Raw genomic sequence first — 22,121 nt, forward strand, 5'->3', positions numbered from 1 at the left:
GAATTTCTAAAGTCACGACCTTGAGCCAGGGTTTTCCTATCCAGCCTGCAGACAGGCAGGGAGTGGTTGCTGCAGGGAGAGGGGACCCTGGAGACCCATAAGGGTCTGGGTACCGAAATCCATGCCAGGAGAGGGACCAGCATTGGCGTTTACACAGTGGCTCAGCGGGGCTTTGCTCTCCATTCCCCCCGTTTCCAACCTCCTCCCAGCACCCCGACGGCTGGATTCTGTACAAACCGGTGCATAAGCCCATCAAACAGCAGCACAAACGCTTCGAGGTTGCTCTTCCCTGGGCAGCATGGAGCGTTTGAACACCAGGTTTGGCTTTATTGGCTTGCTGCTTCTCGGTTCCACGTTGTCTTGGTCTACAACCGAGCGCTGGGCTGCTAGTGAAGGTGTGAGTAATGGCGAGCGTGGCAGCTGGAGGGGCAGCAAGGGGTGAGGCAAGGGAGCTGGGGACAGAGGGGGGACACCCCTTGGCCCCAACTGGGTGCTGACCCCACAGGGGAGCCAGGACCAGGATGGTGGTGCGGGTGTTGGGGGCTCCTGCTGCTGCCCGGGGGGCGATGGCCTCTGCCCTCCTGCCCCTGCTCCCCTCGCTGCCCCCCTGCTCCCCCAGCTGCCCTCCAGTACCTCCAGTTGCCCTCCCAGCTCCCCTGACCGCTGCAAATGCCCCCATCCGCCCCCAGTCCCTCACCCCAGCTGCCCCCAGCTCCCCCAGCCCCCCAGCTGCCCCCTCAGCCCCCAGTCCCACCCCCAGCCCCCAGCCTCCCCAGCCCAGCCGCCCCCCGCGCCCCCTTTGCCCCAGCCGCCCCCGTCACCCCGTCCCCACAGCGCCCCCCGCGGCCGCCCCGGGTGCCGCGGCACGCCCCTCCCGTCCCGCCGCGGCCCCGCCCCTCCCCGTGACGCAGCGGCGGCGTGCGCGAGCGGGCGGTGCCCGGCCTCGGCGGAGCCCGCGTCCGGCGGCGGGGCCCGCGGGCCGGCCCGGCCTCCCCGCGCTGCCGCCATGCTGGTGCCCGTGTTCACGCTGAAGCTCAACCACAAGATCCTGCCCCGCATGGTGGCGCTGGGCCGGTACGACGGGACGCACCCCTGCCTGGCGGCCGCCACGCAGGCGGGCAAGGTAACGGGGCGGCGCGGCCCGCCGTCCCGCCCGCCTCCCCTCACGGGGCCGGGCCGCGGCCGGGCCGGGCGGGGCGGGGGGGCTCCGTGCGCCCGCAGAGCTGAGGGGAAAAAGCCCTTCGTGGCGGCCGGCAGCCGCCGGGGCCTGCCCTGGTGGTGCTGCCGGCGCGTCCCGAGCCCCTGGGAGCGCCCGGGGCCCAGGCCGGTGCTCTCCCCGCCGGCAGGCCCCGCTCTCCTCGGCCGCGGGGTCACAGACACCGCGCTCGGATGGGGTCTGCGGCTCACGGGGGTGTTGCAGAGGCCGCAGCGCGTCTCTGGGGTTCTGCCCCTCCTGAGCAGCCCCGGTGCCGCGCTGATGTCTGCAGCAGAAATCCGTGATAACGCCTGCCAGCTTCCCTGCCTCCTGCAAAGCTTTAAAAGCCGTGCAAGGGAGAGAGGTCTTGCCTGCTTCTCCTGTGTCCCTAGGCCGAGAGCTGTGGCAGAGGCACTGGAGCTGTCTGCAGGCATGGCGACGCGATGCTCGAAGCTCTGCTTTGTGACAACAGGGGGTTTGCAAAAATTAATAGCTGGTAGCCCAAGTCGCCAAGGAAACTTTCCCATTTTCTAGCGGACAATGGGATTTTTTCAAGCCGTGGGTTTTATCGTGCTGTTCTCAGTTACAGCAGTGAGCCTTGGCGCTATCACGGACTAAGCTTGGCGCTGATAAAGGAAGCGGTGCTAAGGTTTCTATAAGGGGCAAAGACTGCCTTGTGGAAACAGAAAACATGGTGTGTGTTCTGTTTGAGCTTTAAATACAAACAAAAGAGGGTTAAATACAGCTGGACTAATAAACAAAACATAGGTTGAAGCATAAACCCACAGAGGCATTTAGGTTGCTGTAAATACAAACATGGTTTATCTGTGATGTTTCCCAGCATTATTATTAATTTTATTTTGGAGCCTTTAGGAACAGCATAGGACAAGGGCTTGTTTGAGAGGCAGACTGTACAGCCATAAAGCAAAGGCTATTAAGCATAATATCCTGTGATCCCCTGACTCTCCTCCCAACAATTACAGTGACTGAATATTGGTCAGTGAGAATAAAAACTTATTATTTATCACAGGCCCCTTCTTGAATTAACTGTGTTCACCTACAGATGGAGGTTACAGATAGGTACCAGATAAATTGTCCTAAATGTTTGGGGTTTTTTGGTAATGTTGTTACCAGCTGGAGATAATTTTAGTCTGTTGTTGCTCTCTTTGGTTTGCCTTTTTTCGCCTTACTCTGGAGACTTGTCAGCTGCCATTTCAGGAACAAACAAAACAGTGGTAGCACAACTCTGCTGGCCAGAGCAGGGGTTTTCCTTCCATTTCCCTTTTTTGGTGTAGTTTAAAACGAAAGAATAACTGTCAGAAGCAGTATTGTCAGCAAAAACCTCAGTCTTTTGTCCTCACCTTGGATGAGTTAAAGCCCTTCTTCCCCATCGCAGTTATTATCCAAACAGTAGTCTTTAATGTTTGTATACAAACATATACATGCTTTGTGATAATATTTATATCTTTGTTTCTACAGGTTTTTATTCATAATCCTCATGTCCGAGGGCAGAGAACAAGCACAAACCGAATGGTGCAAAGTAACCAAGATTCGGACATTTCTCTTCTCAACATTAATCAAGGGATCACTTGTCTAGCTTCGGGAGTGCTGAACCCTCAGCTTGGTTATGATTGTCTTCTGGTTGGAACACAGACTAATTTATTGGCTTATGATGTATATAACAACTCAGATTTGTTTTACAGAGAGGCAAGTTAATTTAACTGTCTGCTTTTTTTAGTATCTTCATTGGTTTTCTTTCCATTGTAAAGATCAGAGTTTTTACATTACTTTGTCAATTAATTATGCTTCTGTTCTTTGCATTAGTTATATTACTGTATTCGGAACATTTTGCCTTCAGAGTATCTGGAATATTTCAAAAGAAAAATACGAATGTGATGTATCTCTGTGTATGCATGTGCAAGAGTAAATTTTCATAATATGTCACACATCACCTAGCAAGACAAAATATAAAAAATGAAATAGACATTCAGAGCTCAGCTAAACTGATAGTGATAATGTTGGAAACTCTCTTTTTGGTTTGTGTACTTTGATGTCTCATTGTCTGCTGTTTCTTTTTCCTTTAATGTTTCTCCGTAGGTTTCAGATGGAGCCAATGCAATAGTTCTTGGAAAGCTGGGAGATATTTCACCTCCACTTGCTATTATTGGTGGAAACTGTGCCCTGCAGGGTTTTGATTATGAAGGAAATGACCTTTTTTGGACAGTAAGGCTATGCAAAATGCTTTTGATGTTATTACAGGATTGTTTCAATGGCACTAATTCCTCTTGTGGTTTTTTTATATGGTAAATATTAATTTGGTTGTTGATCTTTCTTAATTTATCTCAGACTTTAAGCTGTATTTTGGTTGTGTATTCAGTGCACTCAGATGTTGCTTGAATGTTGACTGTGTCAATTGTTCCGTTGCAGTTGAGATCATAAAAATAGTTTAGCTTTTGACAGCTATGATCAGTATTGAGGACTGTCTTTCTCATTTTAGGTTACTGGAGACAATGTTCGTTCATTAGCACTGTGTGACTTTGATGGTGATGGCAAAACTGAGGTTTGTAGCCATTTACATGTGAATTCAGCTGTTTTCATGGTCTTGTAGTGAAATTATAATAAAAAAACATGGGTTATTAAATATGACTGACTTATATTACAAGTTAAAGTGATCCCTGCATGGAAATTGTGCCTTTTTCAGACTCCGGTCCAGCAAGGACGTGCACAAATGCTCAGCCTGTGTATAGGGAGCAGCACTGGTCTCTGGTACTACTCGGTGTGTGTAAAACTAGGCATATCTGAGTCTTTACAGCATTACTGCCTTGCTTTGCTGAATCGATTGCTAGCTGTAATGGAAAACTTCTCTTATTTTTCTTAACTACACCAGGAGAAATACCATGAAATGCCTGTGATCATCAGTTGCGAGGCATCTATTTCAGTGGTATTTCTTGAATATGGTTACAAATACTTTTTTAAATTTCAGAGAAACAACTTGCAAGCATCTTTCACGTAAGAGTGAGCTCTTAAAAAACTGTGCTGTGAAGAGCTTCACTTACAATTGGTAAAATCAATGCTGAGATTTTTTTTTTTAGGGTTCTTTTTAATCTTAATTATCTAGGGTTTTTTTTCTTATTTGTGGCTTTTGTGAAACTGCCTCTGGTTTAAAATTGTTCTGAGAAAATGCACAGAAACATCTTTTTACATTGTTGTTTATCACTTTGTGTCTTCTCTGATAAATGGGTGTGCTAGCTTCATTTCTGTTCTTCCTGCCCCAGTAAAAACATGTCTATGTTTAAAATTGACTGATTTGAAAACTGCATGAATATACCTCTGTCATTTAGTAGCTAACAAAACTAATTTCTTGTAGTCACTGTCTTCCTTAGGATTTCAGATTGATACAGGTTACTTTGTCCCATTTTGCCAAAGACTTGAGGAGAAAAGCTTTTTCCTTGCTTTTTCAAATTCCAGTCCAGTGGAATGAAAGTCACTGAGGTGGATGAGTTGAATCAAACTAAATGAAAAAAAGATCTTCTAGACACCTCTGGGACATGCAGCATCGCCAGTAGTTGTTTCAGGATTCTGTGCTTTTAGCTGGTCACTTTTTGCTGGTAGTTGCGAGTTGTCTGTACCTCTTACATTTGTTGTAAATTATTTCAATAGCTACAGTAAGCTTAGCTTGATGTAATTTAGTTTGTCATAATTTGAAGCATCTTTACTTTGGAGGAAAAAAAAGCCTTTAATCTTTTTAAAAATCCAGCTCCGGTATGGATTTGTGTTTATTTGGCCAAGTAAAGATGGAAGACTCATTGGTTCCAGTGGGGAAAGGTACTACCAGGTTTTAAAATTTTGTTTATAATTCTGTTTGTCATTGATTTGATGGATGACTTTATGGGCAAGGCACTAAGCAGATCTGTTCCTTGGTTTGTCAATTTGCAAAATAGAAGCTGTGACTTGTCACCATCTTTAGAAAGTGCTTTTCGACAGGGCTTCTTTTCCTTGACCTTCTACCTGCTCAACTAGGAAACAGGAAAAGAACTAAGATGTAAGAAATGATAAGGAATGAGAATGATAAGAATGAGAATGCGGAAGACCCATTTCAGTGCTGATGTCCTATCTGTATAATCATTTGCATCAAATTAAAGCCCATTTTACCCATGCTTTGCAGTAGTGGTAGCCACCATTTAGGCTGGAGGAGCAGTGATGGTTTGATACTTGGGTTAATTGGTTTCGAGTTTTTTTAAATGAGGGATGTTTAGTGCTAAGCAATGAGGTTTTTTTCCAGCTGTTTGCTCACAGGCTAGTAACTGGGAGTCGCTGTTTCTCTGAACCCATGTAGTACAAGCCAGAACTGAGCTGCAGGTCTCCTGCTCCAACACAGGCAACGTAGTATTTTTGATGTGTATAATTGCAGTTATGAATTATAACACTGAATCTTTTACAGTAAGAAAAGAGCATAGCCGTGATGTTCCAAAGTATCTTTTCTCATTCCTACCCCACATATTTCACTATGCTTTTGTAGAGTCTGGCTTGACAAAAAAAGGTATAACTAATACTTGATCTATGGAGGACTTCTGAAATCTTGTCTTGACAGAGGGTACCTTTTGTTCCACTGGCAACTTTTCATGCAGCTGTTAAAACCTCTTCATTGCTGGACTTGGAATATTTATTTGCCCTCTGGGTCCTGGAGTATGTCCTTTTTATTTCCTTAGCTTGAATAACTATTTTTAAGGTAGACTTTATTTTTTTTCTAGCTTCTTGTTGGCTCTGAAGATTTTGATATCCGGGTGTTTAAAGAAGATGAGATCGTGGCAGAAATGTCAGAGACAGAGGTAAATTAGTGCTAGCTAATGTTTATTATAATTGCTGATGGAGCTGAAAGTATTGCGTACTGTAAAGCTTCTCTGGTTACTCTGGTTCAAATTTATTGTGTAGTTAAATAATTACTTAACTATTTGGCACAGCATCTATTCTGCTCGAACTGCAAAAGTTAGAGTTTAATAATGTCTTTCATTATGTTTTTTGCTTTGTTTACAAACCTTTCACCAGGTTGAGAAAAGTAACTATTACTTGAGTGAAAGTCAGGGCCCTGTCCAAAGGTGATTAAGGTTACTGAATTGTGATTGAAGCTCTTATTCTTTTGCTCAGAAGGCACTGTCTTCTACAGTTTTCCTCCAATGCATTGACACAATCATGATGAGATAACTTGCCCCTGTGTGTATCCAGACAGTGCATGGCAGGGTAGAAGGGGGTTGCCCAGGCAAAACGGGAGGTTTTGCAGTTGGAGTTACACACTGGCTGTATAAACTGAGCTGCACCTTTGCAATGTCTAAAGCAAAATATGGGGCAGATCAGTTTTCAGAGGGATAACTAAAAAGTGTGGGAGTTGCTTTTTAGCTTAAGAACTGAGAGATCCCCACTGTTAAATTTTGGTTGCTTGGAGGGGAGAAAAATACCCTTATCACTGCATTTATGGGTTTTCTTAGCCTTCTGACCCTTCTGGGCCCAGGGTAGAGTAAGGACACACTACAAAGCTTTGTCCTTGAAGATCTGAGGTCTCCTGCTGCCCAAGTTGGGACTAAAAGGCTTAGTGAGCTACTAAACCCTTTATGAAGAGCTATAAAAGACAAATCCAGGCAGTGTTCTAGGAAAGGAAGCTGTTGCTATAGCTGGAATTAGAACTGGGCCTATTATATGTTCTGCTGTCTGTACAGTAGCCAATCTAGAGTCATGTTGTGATTTCTAGCTAAAGGGAAGCTGAAGGTCCATCACTCTCTTGTATGATTTATTTCCAGATCCACAGTGTAATTGTTTTAAATTCACACCTGCAGAGTCTTTAGAGGCCTGTTACAATCCTACTGTTCTAATTTAAAAGGGCACAGCTGAACCTAAACCTTTCCTTTTAGGAAGGTAAATTCAGGGAACAGTGGCTTTATACATTGTGCTTGTTTTGGAAGACTTGAATAGTTTGCATTTTCTGTGTTTAATCACTTACTCTGGTGAAACTGAAACAGTAGACTGTTGTGATTCTTGAATTTATAAATGGACAATCAGGTATTAAAGGCAATATTGCTACCTTTGTGAGTTTGACTGTTGCTGGGGTCTTCTGTCCTTACTGGATGCTTGCAATTTAGAGGGTATCATTACTTGGGAAAGGCTTTTGAGAAGATCTGTCAGATAGAAGGGTAAAAGGTTTGGAAACAATGTTTTATGGTAAAAAAATCAAGGAGCAGACAGCTGAGTCTAAGAAGTTTGTGAAGGATTTAATTTAAAGAAGTGTCCTGTGCTATGTTGTACAAGAAGGCCAGACAGACGATTGCGATTGTTCCTCCTGACATTAAAATCTCTAGTCTTACTGCGTGGAAAAACCTGCATTTCCAAGCACTGTGAGCCTTAGCTCAATAAGGAATTGTAAAGTAATGGGTCTTAAAAGGAGTGAGAAACAGTCTGGAGTTATGACTGTTGGATCTTTCCCTGGAGCTGTTACTTATTCAGGTAATACCTAGCCTGGTGTTCTAATTGTGTTCCAGAAAAGGTCCAACTGTGGGAGCTGTTAATTTTTATCTTGCTGATCTTGGGCAAAGATTTTCTGCCAAAAATATCTCTAGGGCTTTCCCAACCCATGTAATGTTGAACTTAGCATCCTCAGCTCCTTAAGCTTTAAGGAATGTTGTGTGTTTGGGGTAGGTTTTCAATGATAAACTGATGACCACAGGAATCCTATGAGCAGTTGTGTTTCTGCTTGTGGTAGGAAGTATTTGGTCAAAGTACACAGTTTGAGGGCAATTCTGCAATCTTTGCTGAAGTATATCTTAGCACTGGCAATGCAGCTTGTGTGAGGAAATCCTACAAGGCCTTTGGTGATTTCAAACTGATTTTTAAAATAGTTACTTCAGTATTTAGTGCTTCCTACAATGGACTTATTTACCATTTAAGTAGTGTGCAGTTCATATGATAGAGAGATTGTCTAGTCTGTTCTCTGTTACCTGATACTCCTGTATCCTCTCTCTCCCTCCTTCCCCCCACAAGACTATTACTGCACTTAGCCCTATGTACGGCAGTCGGTTTGGCTATGCTCTCTCTAATGGGACGGTCGGAGTTTATGACAAGACAGCCCGCTACTGGAGGATTAAGGTTAGTCCAATATTAGAATATCAATCATCACTGGAAGTTTGAATGCTGCTAGGAGATTTGGTACCTAATCTCAGGTCGTTCTATGTTATCCTGACTCCTTAGATGAATTTGAAATTTTCTGCTGAGCATAGCACTTAATGTAATTTTTTTCTTACAAAGTCTACCTATTTTTATAGATGCATGCAAAATTAATACCATGTCAGTTCCTTCAGTGCTTTTGGGCCTGTTGGTTATAGCTTAAACAACATTACAACTAGGGGTGCTTCAGCTTCACAGCGTCGCTTAAAAAACAGAGAAATCTGAGTTCACTTTTAGAAAATGCCTCTGGCTGTATTGTTGAATCAATAAACTGCTTTTCAGAGACTGAATTAATCTCGCATTGTCTATGTTCAAAGGTAATTTTTCGCCTCAAGAGCAATTTGCTGCTGCAGCAAATCATATTGGCAAGATCCTTTCCTGATGCTCATTTTAACATTCTTAAAATAACATGGATTAGAACAGTCTGTGTGATAGTAATAAGTGAAAGGATTCCTTGGGAGACGGCAGGAAGAGGTGAATGGCTTTCCTCAGTGGTCTCATTTTATGACAATGTTGAAGCCCTCATTTTTTTTTTTTCCCTAGAGAATTTGGCTTTTTATACTTCATTTTTGTGAGTTCTAATCATCTGCTTGGATGAAAATGTATTTAAAGGAAAGATCAGGTCCTTTGAGAGCACTGGACTAGATTTGTAATGCAAGGGCTAAGATTTCAGAGATGTATGTGACCTTATGGATAGTGATGCTCCAACTTTCTTTTAAGAGACATTTTTCTATTCCTTTCTGTAATCTCTGTAGACTCATACTCCAGTGTCTTACATGTGTCAAACATGTGCAATTTCGAAAATGTACCCAAGCTTAATTTGTTCTTTGTTTTCTGTCCTCAGTCGAAAAACCATGCAATGAGCATACATGCATTTGACCTCAACTCTGATGGTGTGTGTGAGTTGATCACTGGCTGGTCCAATGGAAAGGTGAGTTTATACAGGGGGGAAATGAGGAGCTGTAAATCTGGAAGCTGTGTTTGAACAAGGCTGTTAAATTGTCTGAAGGAGAACTGCCAAAAAATTAAAAAGACTGTTGAAAACCAAGTGCTGAAGACCTATTGCAGTAAACCTAGTTTGGCTGGTGAATCCTGTGCCAAGTGCAAGATCAGAGAAAAGCTGCTTCCTCTGCTTAGCTCAGAGTCAATTGCTAAGGAGTGGTAAGTTGTTTCCATGGTAGCAGAGATCATATGCCACATCCTAGAGCTCGAGTGTCTCTTTTCAGCTGTGTCTTGAGCACATGCTAATAATCCTCTGCGATGTTTCCTGAATGTTCTCGGACTGCAGGGAAGACAAAGCAGTTATGTATCAGGAGAGCAGCGTCAGTCTGGACTATGGCAGGATTAATCAAGCATTATTTAATTTTATGTAAAGGCATTCTATACAGCTCATTCCTAGTCTCTTAAGCCTGTTGCTTGGTATTCCCCTTTGCCAGAAATGACTGTTCTAGCTTCCAAATCTCTCCTGGACACAGCTTGCCAGTTTTTTTTGTAAAGCTATGCTTTTTTCTTCACACCTCTCATTATTCTCATTAGCCTGGGGGAATTTAATTAACTTCATATCAAGCTGGCAGTCTAGAGCCCAGATATGTTGTAATTTATGTTGGATTAGGTGTATAACATTGTTAAAAAGAGAACCTCTCCTTGCTTTACTCCTTTTTCTGTTCTTTTTCACTGGCAGTCTCTACTCTGCTTGTTGGTCTGAAACCGTCCCTAGCTCCTAGAAAGAGTAATGCTGGGTCCCCTGCTTTGGAAAAGACACACTGCACAGAACTGAGCCCCCCTCGCTGTTGTTCTCTGATGAAAGATAAAGGTTGTGGTATTTGTGTATAAAAATAATTCACCACACAAGGGCTGCAGCTAAGAGGAGAGACTGTAAATACTGCATTAAGGTTATTTCTGGTTTAGTCCCATCATTGCTGCATTCAGGTGTGCATAACCTTCTCAGTGCAGACTTGCAGTCCCCTTCTTTCCTTCCTCTTGTTTGTAACTTAGGGAAGCATCTCTGAAGGCCAGGTCCTTCTAGCTGAGTCTGTCTAGAGGTCATTTCTTGATGGTATTTTTTCCATGTGTGGTGTTCTGATCAGCAGAGCTGCAAGTTCACCTGCAGTTCTGTGAGTGGAGCTGGCTTTCGGTTAACACCTTGGAGTACAGCATGACATGTATTTTGGAGTTAGCTTTTCTGTTCATGCTGTGCCTTGGAACTCTTTGTTGTTCCAGGTCGATGCACGCAGTGACCGAACTGGGGAGGTCGTCTTTAAGGACAACTTTGCTTCCTCAATTGCAGGAGTGGTGGAGGGGGATTACAGAATGGATGGGAGCACCCAGTTAATCTGCTGTTCAGTTGATGGTGAAGGTAAGAGCGTTGTTCAGGATATTAATTTAATACACAATAATATCACGCACATCGCATCATCTCAGATTAGCTAAATGTTTTTTTGGTTCCATAGGCATTTTTGTGTGCCAAATTCCCTTCGCTTTCTGTGAAGTTAAGGGAATTTTGAGTTATGCTATCTGCAAACAGGATTTTGAAGATTGCCTTCTCTGGGATAATCAGCATATGTTTCATTATGATCCAAGAAGCCATCAAAATTCATTTGCCTAACGGAAGAAGTCTCATCCTAATAACGCAAAGATAGCTATATTCAGTACAGACTGTGGTTCTTCAGGCAACATTATTATAGGTGAATGTATAGGAAATCTTTTTTCCTATATGTGATACTTCTTTGGTCACTTTACAGGGGCTAAAGGGGTTTAGAGAGCTAAGGGGGTGTGTGTTTTGGTTTTCTTCTGAAGATGAATAGTATTTATATTAGAAATTTTAGATGTTAACAGCCCTTTGTTTCCTGGAAAATGCTATCCTGAGACTGGGGAGCTGGTGGATTTATCCTACCACGCATTCAGGAAGTCAGACCTGGTTACTGTGAGCGGAAACAAATATGATCACAGGTTATTTAAATAAGCTCAGCATGAATTTACAGGGATGGCTGCAGGAAAGACACTGGTGTGATTATCCGACTGCTTGGCGTCAGTGGCCTGAGACAAGCAAGTCTGGCACAACCCATTTGGAACAAAAGCCTGTCCTTGTTAAATAGCACAGTGTTTTGTTGTCTGTCTTAATCACAGGCTGCGGGGATGTGCTGCGCTTGGGCTTCAGCATATAAACCTTTTTCCCAGGCTTACAGAAGGGGAACATTGTACACAGTTCTGAAGATACCTTGTCCTAGCAGAGCTGTTTAGGTTAATATCACTGAACGTTATCATGCTCTTCTGATGGGTACATCGTAAACAAGCCTTGGCACAGTGGGCATCCCTTCAGGCTGGAGCCTTTAGGCATTATTAAATATTAATAGCCCTGTTGTTGGAGTTACATGGACAATGCATTCTCATAGTCCTTGTCATTAGAGTTCTGTTTAGGGCCAGCATCCTTTCACATGAGGTGTTCTTCTGTGTTTCAGTGTGTTTTCTGTCTTGCTCTCATTTTAAATGAATGATTCACTCAGAAATAATAAAGCGGGTCCTGTTGTCGGAGGAAAGTGTGCATGCTAAATGCTTTTCAAGTTCCCTGCAACTTTTTACTGGGGTTACATAGTCAGGCAGCATACTCTTCGCAGGTATAAGATTTTTGTCTCTGGCTTTCATTGTCAGCTGCAACCAGAGAACACAGCCATAGAGCAAAATGGAAATTTATAGCAAGCATGTTTGTCTCATCATCTGTTCAGCTCTTCTGTGTCCACAGGCAGGTGGAGATATTTCCATAGGTCTGTGCTCCACTGGGCTACTGGGAAACAGATCTTACCCCTTGAAGTGAAGTATCCCTTGATTTGGGGAAAAACTAATGTGGGTAAATCTTGTTTACTGGCTGATTGACAGTGACTTACAGTCACCTCCAGACAGTAACAACTTCTCTGACCAGCTCTAGAAATCCAGGAACACATTTTATTAATTTTGCATAATTGCAAACTTGCCTAAGCACCTGAAAGAATGATTGCAGTGGGAAGCCTCTTGCAAAAGGATCGGGCACTGCACTTGTCTGGTCAGGTGAAGACAGCTTAAAAACAGGTTGTAAATTCACCTTTTTTCTTTTTTTAAATGTGCAGTTCTCTTGTCCTGATCACCAGGAAAGTCAAAGCCTCTGTGGGTGTAAATCAACGCTCAGGTTTTCAGCTGAATGGTACCAGCTGAAGACCAGAATCAGTGTCTGCTGCTGAGGTGGTACAAGGGGGTCTTGTTACAGAAACTGAAGTTTTGGGGAGGCTGTGAAAGGCTTTGTTGAAACTGGCTATGTGTTGTTTCTGTACAGTCCGAGGCTATCTGCCAGGAGGTGAGGAGATGAAAGGAAACCTAATGGATACAAGTGCTGAGCAGGATCTGATCCGAGAACTTAGTCAAAAGAAACAAAATCTGCTGTTGGAATTAAGAAATTACGAGGAAAATGCAAAGGTACTACTTAAACAATGCGTAGGGCCAAAACACACCTTTCTATTGCCATAAAACTGGGGTAATCTGTGAAGCCGTCGTGGGGCAGTCCAGACAAGTCAGAGCTGTAACCTGTTAGGGTGCAGTGAGATTGTCTGCGGGGGATTCCTGCTTCTGCATCTGGCTTGCTCCTTGTGCAAGTTCAGAACTTGCTTTTTGTATTTTAATAAGTAACATTTTCCTTGCTCTTTCGTCTTGCCAGAGCAGTTGTGTTTGGAGCTGCATTCTGCTTTGGCTTATGGCTGCAAATTGTAATTTTGAATGTAGGAACTAACTCAGTGGTCAGAGAGGATTGTTTGAGAGGATCAGGTGAATGGGAGCATTGCCAGGGTACAGGAAGCACACTTGTGGCTTGATGGTGAAGGTGCAGAAATAAAGAGCTTTGAAAAATAGTCTAAGGAAAGAGCAAACTCATATTTGAACAGTAAATGACCACCATAGCAAAAGCATGGAATTATATAAGCTTGTGCTTAAAATTGAATATATGTTAAGTGCTTTTCTGAATAAAGGTTTGGGTATGGTGCTGAGCTCCATTGAAAATAAAGCACTTCAACAAATTGCTACACCTGTAGCACAGGTGTCCACAGCTACATGCCTAATCCAGCTGCTATTCATAGCAGTGTGAAGTGTCTGGGAATTGCTGTACTACAACCTTCTCCTGCAAGAAAAAAAGAACTGACTTATGTGTATGTTTTCTAGGTTGCTTGAATGAAAATCTTGAAATTCTGATACTGAAGGGTATGTGTTTTGCAACAGGCTGAACTGAACACTCAATTGAAGGAAGCTGATGGGCAGAGAGCTGTGATTCCAGCAAATACCCAACTCCAGACAGCCCTCTCGGTTAATCTGGGCTCTGACAGCCAGTCTGCCCATGTGGAGCTGTGTGTTTCCACCACAAATGGTGAGTGATAACCTGCAACCATTGACATTAATTTCATGTAAATTCATGTAAATGTTTAGTTATATTTAACTAACTGATGATTTGCCTGTCTCCTCTTTATTGTCTGTAATTTCCCCTTTGTGGTTGCTTTCCTTTCACAGAGTTTTGAATCAAGCTGTGTTCCTTTGATGGGTCTCAGGGGAGAGGAGTTTGGAATTTCTTTCTTGTTGTGTGTTATTTTCCAAGGCAATTAACATTTAACTTGGATGAAATGGATCTTGGTCATTCCTGTAACACTCTTTGTGTTGACTCTAAACATGCACCTACAGCTGTGTTAGTGAGGGTGTTGCATGAATGCAGCTGGACCTCAGCTGGCTTTATATGCAAACCTGGAACTATCCCAAGATAGCAAATTCACCTAGCACCAGGCATGCTGAGGATGCAGTCAGGTCCAGATGTGGTAGTGCTGGTCATTTGGGATATTTTAACAATTCAGAGGAGTGTAAAGAGTTGATTGTGCTTAATTCTGAAAACAGTGGTGGTTTGTTGCCAGAGGACAGCTGTTAATTTAGGAACTGCTTTTTCTTCCTGTTGCTAAGACACAATCATCCGTGCTGTCCTGATCTTTGCTGAAGGCATGTTTGAAGGAGAGAGCCATGTGGTACACCCCAGTCTCCAGAACCTCTCCGGTTGTGTTCGTGTTCCCCTTACTCCACCCAAAGATGTCCCTGTGGATTTGCACATCAAAGCCTTTGTGGGTTACAGGAACAGGTGAGTTTTGTGTTGTGATCTCTGCTGGTCTCCATAGCTAACTGTGCGACCAGGAAACAGCAATGATGTGGCTTCATGCTTGTCCCATGGGAAGTGCACCATTAATTCCCTGGTGCCCCACTTCTCTGTGTTACTGGAAGGAGAGCTGAGTGCTTTCTTAAAAACACTCTTGCACCTGTGATGCTGAGCTCTTCTCCAGACAGTCTAAATGCTCTGGAGTCACTGGGACCTGCTGTGCTCCGGCTCTGCCTTTAGGGGAACAGTGAGCATTTCTTGTCCAGGAAATGCCTTATTGTGGGTCTCTGGAGGGAGCTGGGAGACGTGGAGGCTGTATCCAGGCTGCCTGCTCTAAGTGGCTGCCTCTCCAGGCCCTGAATGGTGGCTGCTCTGATGAAGTACTTGAGCAGGCGTGGAGGCACAGTGGTATCTCTAAGCTATGAAGTAACCCTGAACCCATTTGTCTTCAGGGCAAGTAGAAAGTAGCATATGCCTGACTTCAAGACAACACTTTTCCAGTTTCCCATAGAAATAAAATGTCTGTTCATATACACTTGACACCAGCTTTCTCCCTGCTCACAACTGCCAGAACGGGTGGTGCCCCAGGAAGCAGCCTCCTTTCCCTGAGGCATATTTTGAGAGCTAGCCAACCACTGCAGAAAGAATGTATGGGACTGAACTCCTTTTTTGTTTTCTCTATTTGTCTTTATTATTGCTTTTAATAAGACTTCACTGAACCTGTAAAGAAAATATTCAGTCACTTAGTAAGATCTTAAATGTGTTAGCCTAGAGAACGTATTTCATTGGAAGGATTATGGAAAATGTAAGCAGTAGGGAGGAATCATTCAACCTCGTGATGGGATAAGCCTGGAATTTCCAAGTTGCAGTGTTTTTTCTGGGAAACGGTAAGCAGCTGATTACATAGCTGGAAGCTGCTGATGTCATTAGCCAGCTAAAAAAGGACTAGGAACCATTGCAATAGCTGAATCCCTGGTATGTTAGTAATTGTTTCTCTTTTTCCTTTGGATTGCTTCCAGCACACAGTTCCATGTATTTGAGTTGACAAGACAGCTTCCCCGCTTTTCCATGTATGCCCTGAGCAGCCTGGACTTGGCCATGGAGCCGCTGAGCTTTGTTAACTGTACAACAAATGAGAGGCCGCAAAGGGTGAGTTTCTGCTCTGCTTCCTATTTCCCTGTCCTGTGTACAGATACTGCAGGTGGAGGGTTTGTAATTAGCTTGAGATTTCCGAGAGCAAAGGAAAAATTATGCAGTGAACTGCACTTCTGGCCTTTGGAGTCTGTGTATTACAACTTGACTCGGTGCTTTTTTTTCTTCTTTAAAAGATGCCTCAATTGAGGCATTCCCTGCTTCGGGAATTCCTGCAGCTGCAGGAACCAATGGCCTGAGAACGTGAGGCGTTTCAGATATTATATTGTTTGCTATGTGACAATTGATGGAATGCCAGCAGCAGGAGCCCTGTAGTGAGCGATGAATTTTGTAAATAAGCAGAGAACAGGAAAAAGGCAGTACAGTGCCCAGATAATGGCTCAGTTTCACAACAGATGAGCAGCAGTGCTATAGCTTTGGTTCTAAAAGATCTGAATTGTGAGATGGCGTTAATTAGAGCTGGTCATTTCCCTCATAACTGTAGGGCTCTGCCATATTTACATGACTTTTACTGCATTAAATGACCAAGGTAAAAAACAAGATGAATTGAAACTTTCCTTTAAATTCTTGCAGTAGAACCAAGCCTTGCTTCCCAGCTTTCTCTGGTCTCCAGGCCTGGGCTTTTGTTTTGACCTTGGGCTGTGGTCTCTGGTTGTTGGATTTGATTTTCTTAAAAATATTCAGCTTTGGAGCAGGGAGTCAACTGCCTCCATTCTAACAAGCTCATGATGTGGGTTTAGGGGATGAAATTTAGTAAACGAAATTTCCAGGGTACCCTGAACAGAGAGCCCTGGTGCACATCACGTGCAGGGACATCGTGTGGTTCTCCAGGCTTTCCATACAGGTGATGGCTGATCATTCTATTTTTGCAAGGTTGTTATGTGGCTGAATCAGAGCTTCTTGCTACCAGAAGATGCAGAGTTTCAGAGCGCTCCCTTTCAGGTATGCTTCACTTCCCTTCGTAATGCAGGACAGCTCTGCATCAAAATCAAGCCCGGCGGAGAGGTGAGTACCTTCATGGACAAGGGGAACACCCATTTAATTATACTGCAGTGAAACTTAAGGGTGATGCCAACGAAGTCAGAATGAGGAAGGAGTGAACAGGCAGAGGAAGTACTCATGTTTTAGGGATGTTTTTGGAAACTTTTGGGTCTGTTTACTGTTAGTGGGTAAAATTCCAGGGCCAGTTAATGAAGAAAACTGCTTAGCCTACAGATCTGTGGGAAGGTATTTGTTCCCACACAGAGTGGTTTCAGGGAGCCATAATTTGAGGCACAAAGGCTGCCTGTAACTTTTGCACTGGTCCTGTATGCACAGATGCCTCTTTGCCCCAGGCCTAAATAAAAGCCCCTTTGAAATCAGTGTCTCCTTATCTACTTAAAGCCGTAGAGCTTGCTCATGCAACAATTTTGCCTCTTGATAGAATGAACTGCTTTGGGCCTGAGTAACTGTTGGAGAGGCAGTCCTGCTGGGCAATTCTGGGAGGTGTTTTGGCATGGAAGAGCACTGAAGTGCTTTCTTTCCTTTCTGACAGATTTCCATCAACACGGATGATATTGATCTGGCTGGTGACATTATCCAGTCAATGGCTTCCTTTCTGGCCATTGAAGATTTGCAGGTGGAAGCAGATTTCCCTGTGTACTTTGAGGAGCTGCGGAAGGTGTTGGTCAAGGTGAGGAGGCATCAGGCATTTCTGAATTGTCAGCTAAGCAGTCAGTGGGGGCATTTGTATAACAGGATCTCTGAACTGCTTTATCTCCTTCATGAAAATCAGCCAGTGATGGCTTGCTGTATCTTCTGTGCAAAGACAATGGGACACCCTCAACTTTCTGTTTATTTTTTGTTCTGTGGAACAGGCCCCTTGGTCCCCAGCAGTTGATTGTTCAGAATAATGTAAATATGTTGCCTGGAGATTGACCTGTGGATTTGGGTTGGGAAGTAAGGTCTCTATCTCAGCCTGATCCCCACCTTCTGTGGGACAGGGTACCGCTGTGGCAGCAGAGGGGTGAGGGGAAGGAGAATGGTCCCAGGGATGCTGGTAGGTTAAGTTGGGATGTTATTTCCTATTACACTGGGCCAAGGTTTAGCTTAAACAATTGCCTGTACTCCCAGAGTGCTGGGGGCCCTTTCTCATGACTTGTTTGCTTTGGGCAGGTGGATGAACACCACGCAGTGAATCAGAGGCTCACTGCTGACATGGCTGAACACTCCAACCTCATTCGCAGCATGCTGGTTCAGGCGGAAGACGCACGTCTCCTGGGAGACATGTGAGCAATTGCTGCTTAGCTTGTGTGTTTTGGGTGTAGAATGGCCAGTCTTTGTTTTTCAGGCAGAAAAGAGCACAAAAACAGATTTGTGTGATATAGGGGTTGCTTAGTCACAACTCTTGATGTAGAATTGGTACCTTTGCTCGTCCCACGATGAGCTCTTCTTGAGCCTTGTCTTTTTCTTTAGGTGGAAAACCAGTCTGGGGAAGGCAAAAGGGCAAGGGTAGGGGCTTAGTATAGAGCCAGTGGGGTGAGCCATCTCAACCTCGAGGTGGTGAGATACATTAGAAAAGATACATTAAGGGAAGAAGGCAGTAAAAGCTGTCTGTGGTGTGTGGATTTGTGAGAACACCAAGAAAGAAATTTTACGTGTCAGTCTTTTTTCACTCTGATTTGCTGTGTTCTGCTAATGTCCTATATTTACTGTCAAGAGCAGCAGTAAAGAGGTCTGAGCTACTGCAGAGCAGTGTTACTTTCACTGGGGAAAGTGGCATCTCCTCTTTGGGTTGCTGGATAAAGTAACTGCAAAAATAGACCTTTTTTTTTTTTCAGTAAAATAATTAGTATAACGAACATGTGTAGACAAGTCTGTCATCTTGTAGCTCGCAGACACGCGGGTAACCGTGGTAGCCATCACAACCATGTATCGCTACACTCTTATATTGACAAGCCAGGAATGACTTTCTTGTCCCCAGAGATGGAAATAACTGGACTGATTGTTCCCTCAGGAAAAACATGAAGACACGGTACATCGAGCTGTATGATCTTAACAGAGATTTAATAAATCAATACAAAATTCGTTGCAACAATCACACGGAGCTGTTGAATAATCTGAAAGCTGTGAATCAGGCAATCCAGAGGGCTGGGCGGTTACGTGGTAAGTATGTGTGTTTGGAGGGAACACGGAGTCTTGGACCCCAGTGAAGTGGGTAAGATGTGTCTTGGAGGCCACCTGGGTTAGTTAAGTAACTTCAAGCTTTTTGGCCTGAAACTAAATTAGTAGAAGTCATCTCTCATTGTTCAGTCATAGCCAATTGCCTGTGACAGTCAACTGTGAGTGTCCAGTTTAATCTGGGATCGCAAGTTTAGAAAGAACAGTTCAAAGCAGTTTCCAGCTTTCTGGATGTATAGAAATGAACACAGTTTAAAAAATGTTTTTAAAGTAGTGTTTCAGTTCTTAATGTATAATTCTGCTTTAAAAAAAACCCTATCAACTTAAGCAGGGCTGTTTATCTATTAGTTCTGTAGGTCTTTGGGGAAGGAGGTATTTTTTGTCTGTCTATAGCATTCCCTTTTCAATAAGTCCTTTAAGCTCTCCTATAAGACAGCTACAGATGATTCTTCTTTAAAGAAAGGTGGCATTTCATCGTGTTTAAAAAAATACCTGAAAGAAACTCCTAAATTTTGAGACTGGATCAAATAAGTATTTTTACCAGTTTCTCACTCAGTAACCGACGTTTTTTCTTTTCTTTCCTTTTTTCTCTTTACAGTTGGCAAACCTAAAACACAAGTGATCAGTGCTTGTCGGGATGCAATAAGAAGCAACAACTTTAACATGCTGTTCAGGATAATGCGTGTGGGAACAGCCTCTTCTTAAAATGACTGGAGGAGCAGCGGTTGCACAGAGGCAGTGTTTCCATGCAGTGGGCAGATAATGGACCAGTAACGACAAGTGCTTAATTCAGTCCCCTGCTCCACTGTAGGGTGAAGTAATTGCAAGGGTAGCATTTTAGTTAAGCCATCAGGTGAGAAATGTTATTATGCAGGCCAAAGCTTTGTGAAGAAAGCATCAGAGTTTAAGTGCAGATGTGATATTTATGCAAGACAGAGGTATGACCTTGGAACAGTTATTTTTCTTACAGTAACTTATTTATGTATTTTAATATATTTTGTAGTTAAGGCATCAGCCTTTTCCATTAAAACATAGACTGGTTTGACTGCTTTTGTTCCGATTTAGTTGGGAAGATGCATACGGTTAAGTTTATCTGTTGGGGAAAAAAAAAAACGAAACAAAAAAAACCCAAACCACTTTTCTGGTTTTGCTGCATAGTCTTTGTGCACGCTAAGCACTTAAACTCTCTGTCGGAGAATCCCAGGTGTCATTGCAGGGATTTGCTGCTTTCTAGGTAGGCTGCAATTCAGTGCACTAGAAGCACCAAAGGGATAGCATCTGCTTGCTGGCTTTTAAGCCAGAAGATCTTTGAAAGCCATCCAGTTCCACGATCCACACAGGTAGGAAGCGGTCTGTTTCATATGCGACACTCTCCCCACACCTGGATTGCAGGAAGCTTCGCTTCCACTACTGGTTCCGTGCTGCTGCTGGAAAAAACTGCAGATACTGAGGTGGGCAAGGGTGCATTTCAGGAACAATAAAAACAAACTACACACCCAAGCTGGTGCATACTTATGAAGAGCTGGCAGTACTTAATGGGATCAAAAGAAGGTATTGAAAAATCTCTTGACTCCTGGCTCAAACCTGTTTATTAATTGTGGGATCTCTTAGAATTGGATTAAAATATTACATTAAAGCTGTATCTTAGATCTAAAGATATTTGTAGAACCTTTGCCAAAGCAAATTTCTTCTAGAAGCTAAAAATATCCTGCCCAGGATGGAGGTTGGGCCCCAGTGCTCCTGGCTCTTGTGCCATTCATCACATCTACCACTCTATGGATCGGTGTTTGCAACATGGGCGGGGAGGAGGCAGTCCACCTCTGAAGCGAAGTTCTTGGGTAGCTTCTTGGGGCTGTCAGGAGTATTTGCGTCCTGTAACTGGTCTGTCTGTTACTTGCCACTACTGAATTAAAGCTAGCAGCCCACCATTCGTTACAGAGCAACTGGTGAGCGTGCAGCCAGTTGAATGGGGAACGTAATTCTTGCAATGTGTTTTAATCCCCAGAACAGCCCCTTGCTGCTTCTTCGGCCCCTTCAATACGGAGAACTGTGCTGCCAAAAGCACAGATCTCTCTTGCTTCAAATCTGCAGCAGGAGCTCATTAGAATCCTTTTAAGAACCTGGTTGTTAGTCAAATCCAGCTCCTTGGTAAAAGGGTGGTGAGCCACCCATGCTGTTCTAAGCAAGTGAGCTTTAAGACTTGATTATGGAACAGTCTCCTGGCATAAATGCTGGGCTTTCTGCCACCTGCTGTACCTGTTCCCACTGTTTCAACCTCTTGTTCTTTATGTTCAAAATCCTAATGCTTGCTTACTTACATTTATGTAATCCATTCAATGATAAGAGACTGACTCTGATCAGAAAGCAGCTTTCCCATCAGCCTGATTTTTCAGGGCTACGCACCAGGCACTTCCAGCCCCAGCTCTGTTTTGCTCTTGGCACTGAGGTGAGTCCTTCAGTCACAGTCCAGACCTCTGATAAGGCTATTTCCCCGTCTAAGTTTCTGACAACAAATTTGTCATTTATTTTCCCATAAAAACAACTTTTATCTTTGCCAAATGTAAAAACCACATCCTGTAAGCTGAAGTGATACCAGGTTTGCAGTTGCCTGTTGAAATAAAGCAGCCCTTGGCTGGCATGCAGCAGCCAGCTGATGTAAGCTGAACCTGCACCAGGCAAACCTGCACCAGTGGCAAACAGTCCTCACTGGTACAATTCACCCCAGGACTAATGCCTAGTGATCCCTTTCTCAGGTGCAGGAGGGGAACTGGTCACAGCAGGTTAAGCTGCTGGTCAAGTACAGAATAACCTCTGAAACCACACTAGTAGAGCTGTGTGTTGATAAAAATTCATGGGCAAGGCTGCTTAGATGGCACCACACCTTGGTATGTGTGCTGGGGATTGGGTCTAGACCACTGTCCTGCCCTGCTGGGGCACTTCAGTGCCTGCCTGAAACTTCAGTTTAGGCTGGAGCCTTCCTCATATGGTCCCTTTGCTGCCTGGGAAACACACTGCAGAAGTACTGTGCTGGATCAGCGCCCGCTGAAGAGGGATCTATGTAACAGTGATTTTCAATATCCTAATTCAAGTTCCAGTTTGGAGTTTAAAAAAACAAAACTTGACAACAGATTATCTCATTTTAGCCCATTTCTCCAAGTCCTGTGGATTGCTGCTCATCGTAATACTAATTCACTGAATACCCCATGTCAGAACTTCTTTGCTGCATGTTTATGAATGCCAAAACCATTCCTTTAGTCTGGT

The 22,121-nt window shown here is 43.8% G+C and overlaps 1 protein-coding gene across 1 annotated transcript; it reads left to right on the plus strand.

The window, feature by feature from the left end:
• Positions 1-907: 907 nt before the first annotated feature.
• BBS2 (Bardet-Biedl syndrome 2) lies at positions 908-20,481 on the plus strand. Its single transcript, XM_072871868.1, has 17 exons — positions 908-1,123; positions 2,675-2,902; positions 3,293-3,418; positions 3,693-3,755; positions 5,947-6,024; positions 8,222-8,326; positions 9,249-9,335; positions 10,625-10,760; positions 12,708-12,847; positions 13,640-13,784; positions 14,363-14,534; positions 15,569-15,698; positions 16,575-16,706; positions 17,236-17,373; positions 17,856-17,968; positions 18,697-18,845; positions 19,459-20,481. Exons 1-17 carry the CDS (start codon positions 1,007-1,009, stop codon positions 19,563-19,565), a joined length of 2,166 nt encoding a protein of 721 aa, XP_072727969.1. The 5' UTR covers positions 908-1,006; the 3' UTR covers positions 19,566-20,481.
• Positions 20,482-22,121: the final 1,640 nt, after the last annotated feature.

This window comes from Ciconia boyciana, chromosome 9 (genome assembly GCF_034638445.1).
Source record: "Ciconia boyciana chromosome 9, ASM3463844v1, whole genome shotgun sequence".
NCBI classification, from domain to species: Eukaryota; Metazoa; Chordata; class Aves; order Ciconiiformes; family Ciconiidae; genus Ciconia; species Ciconia boyciana.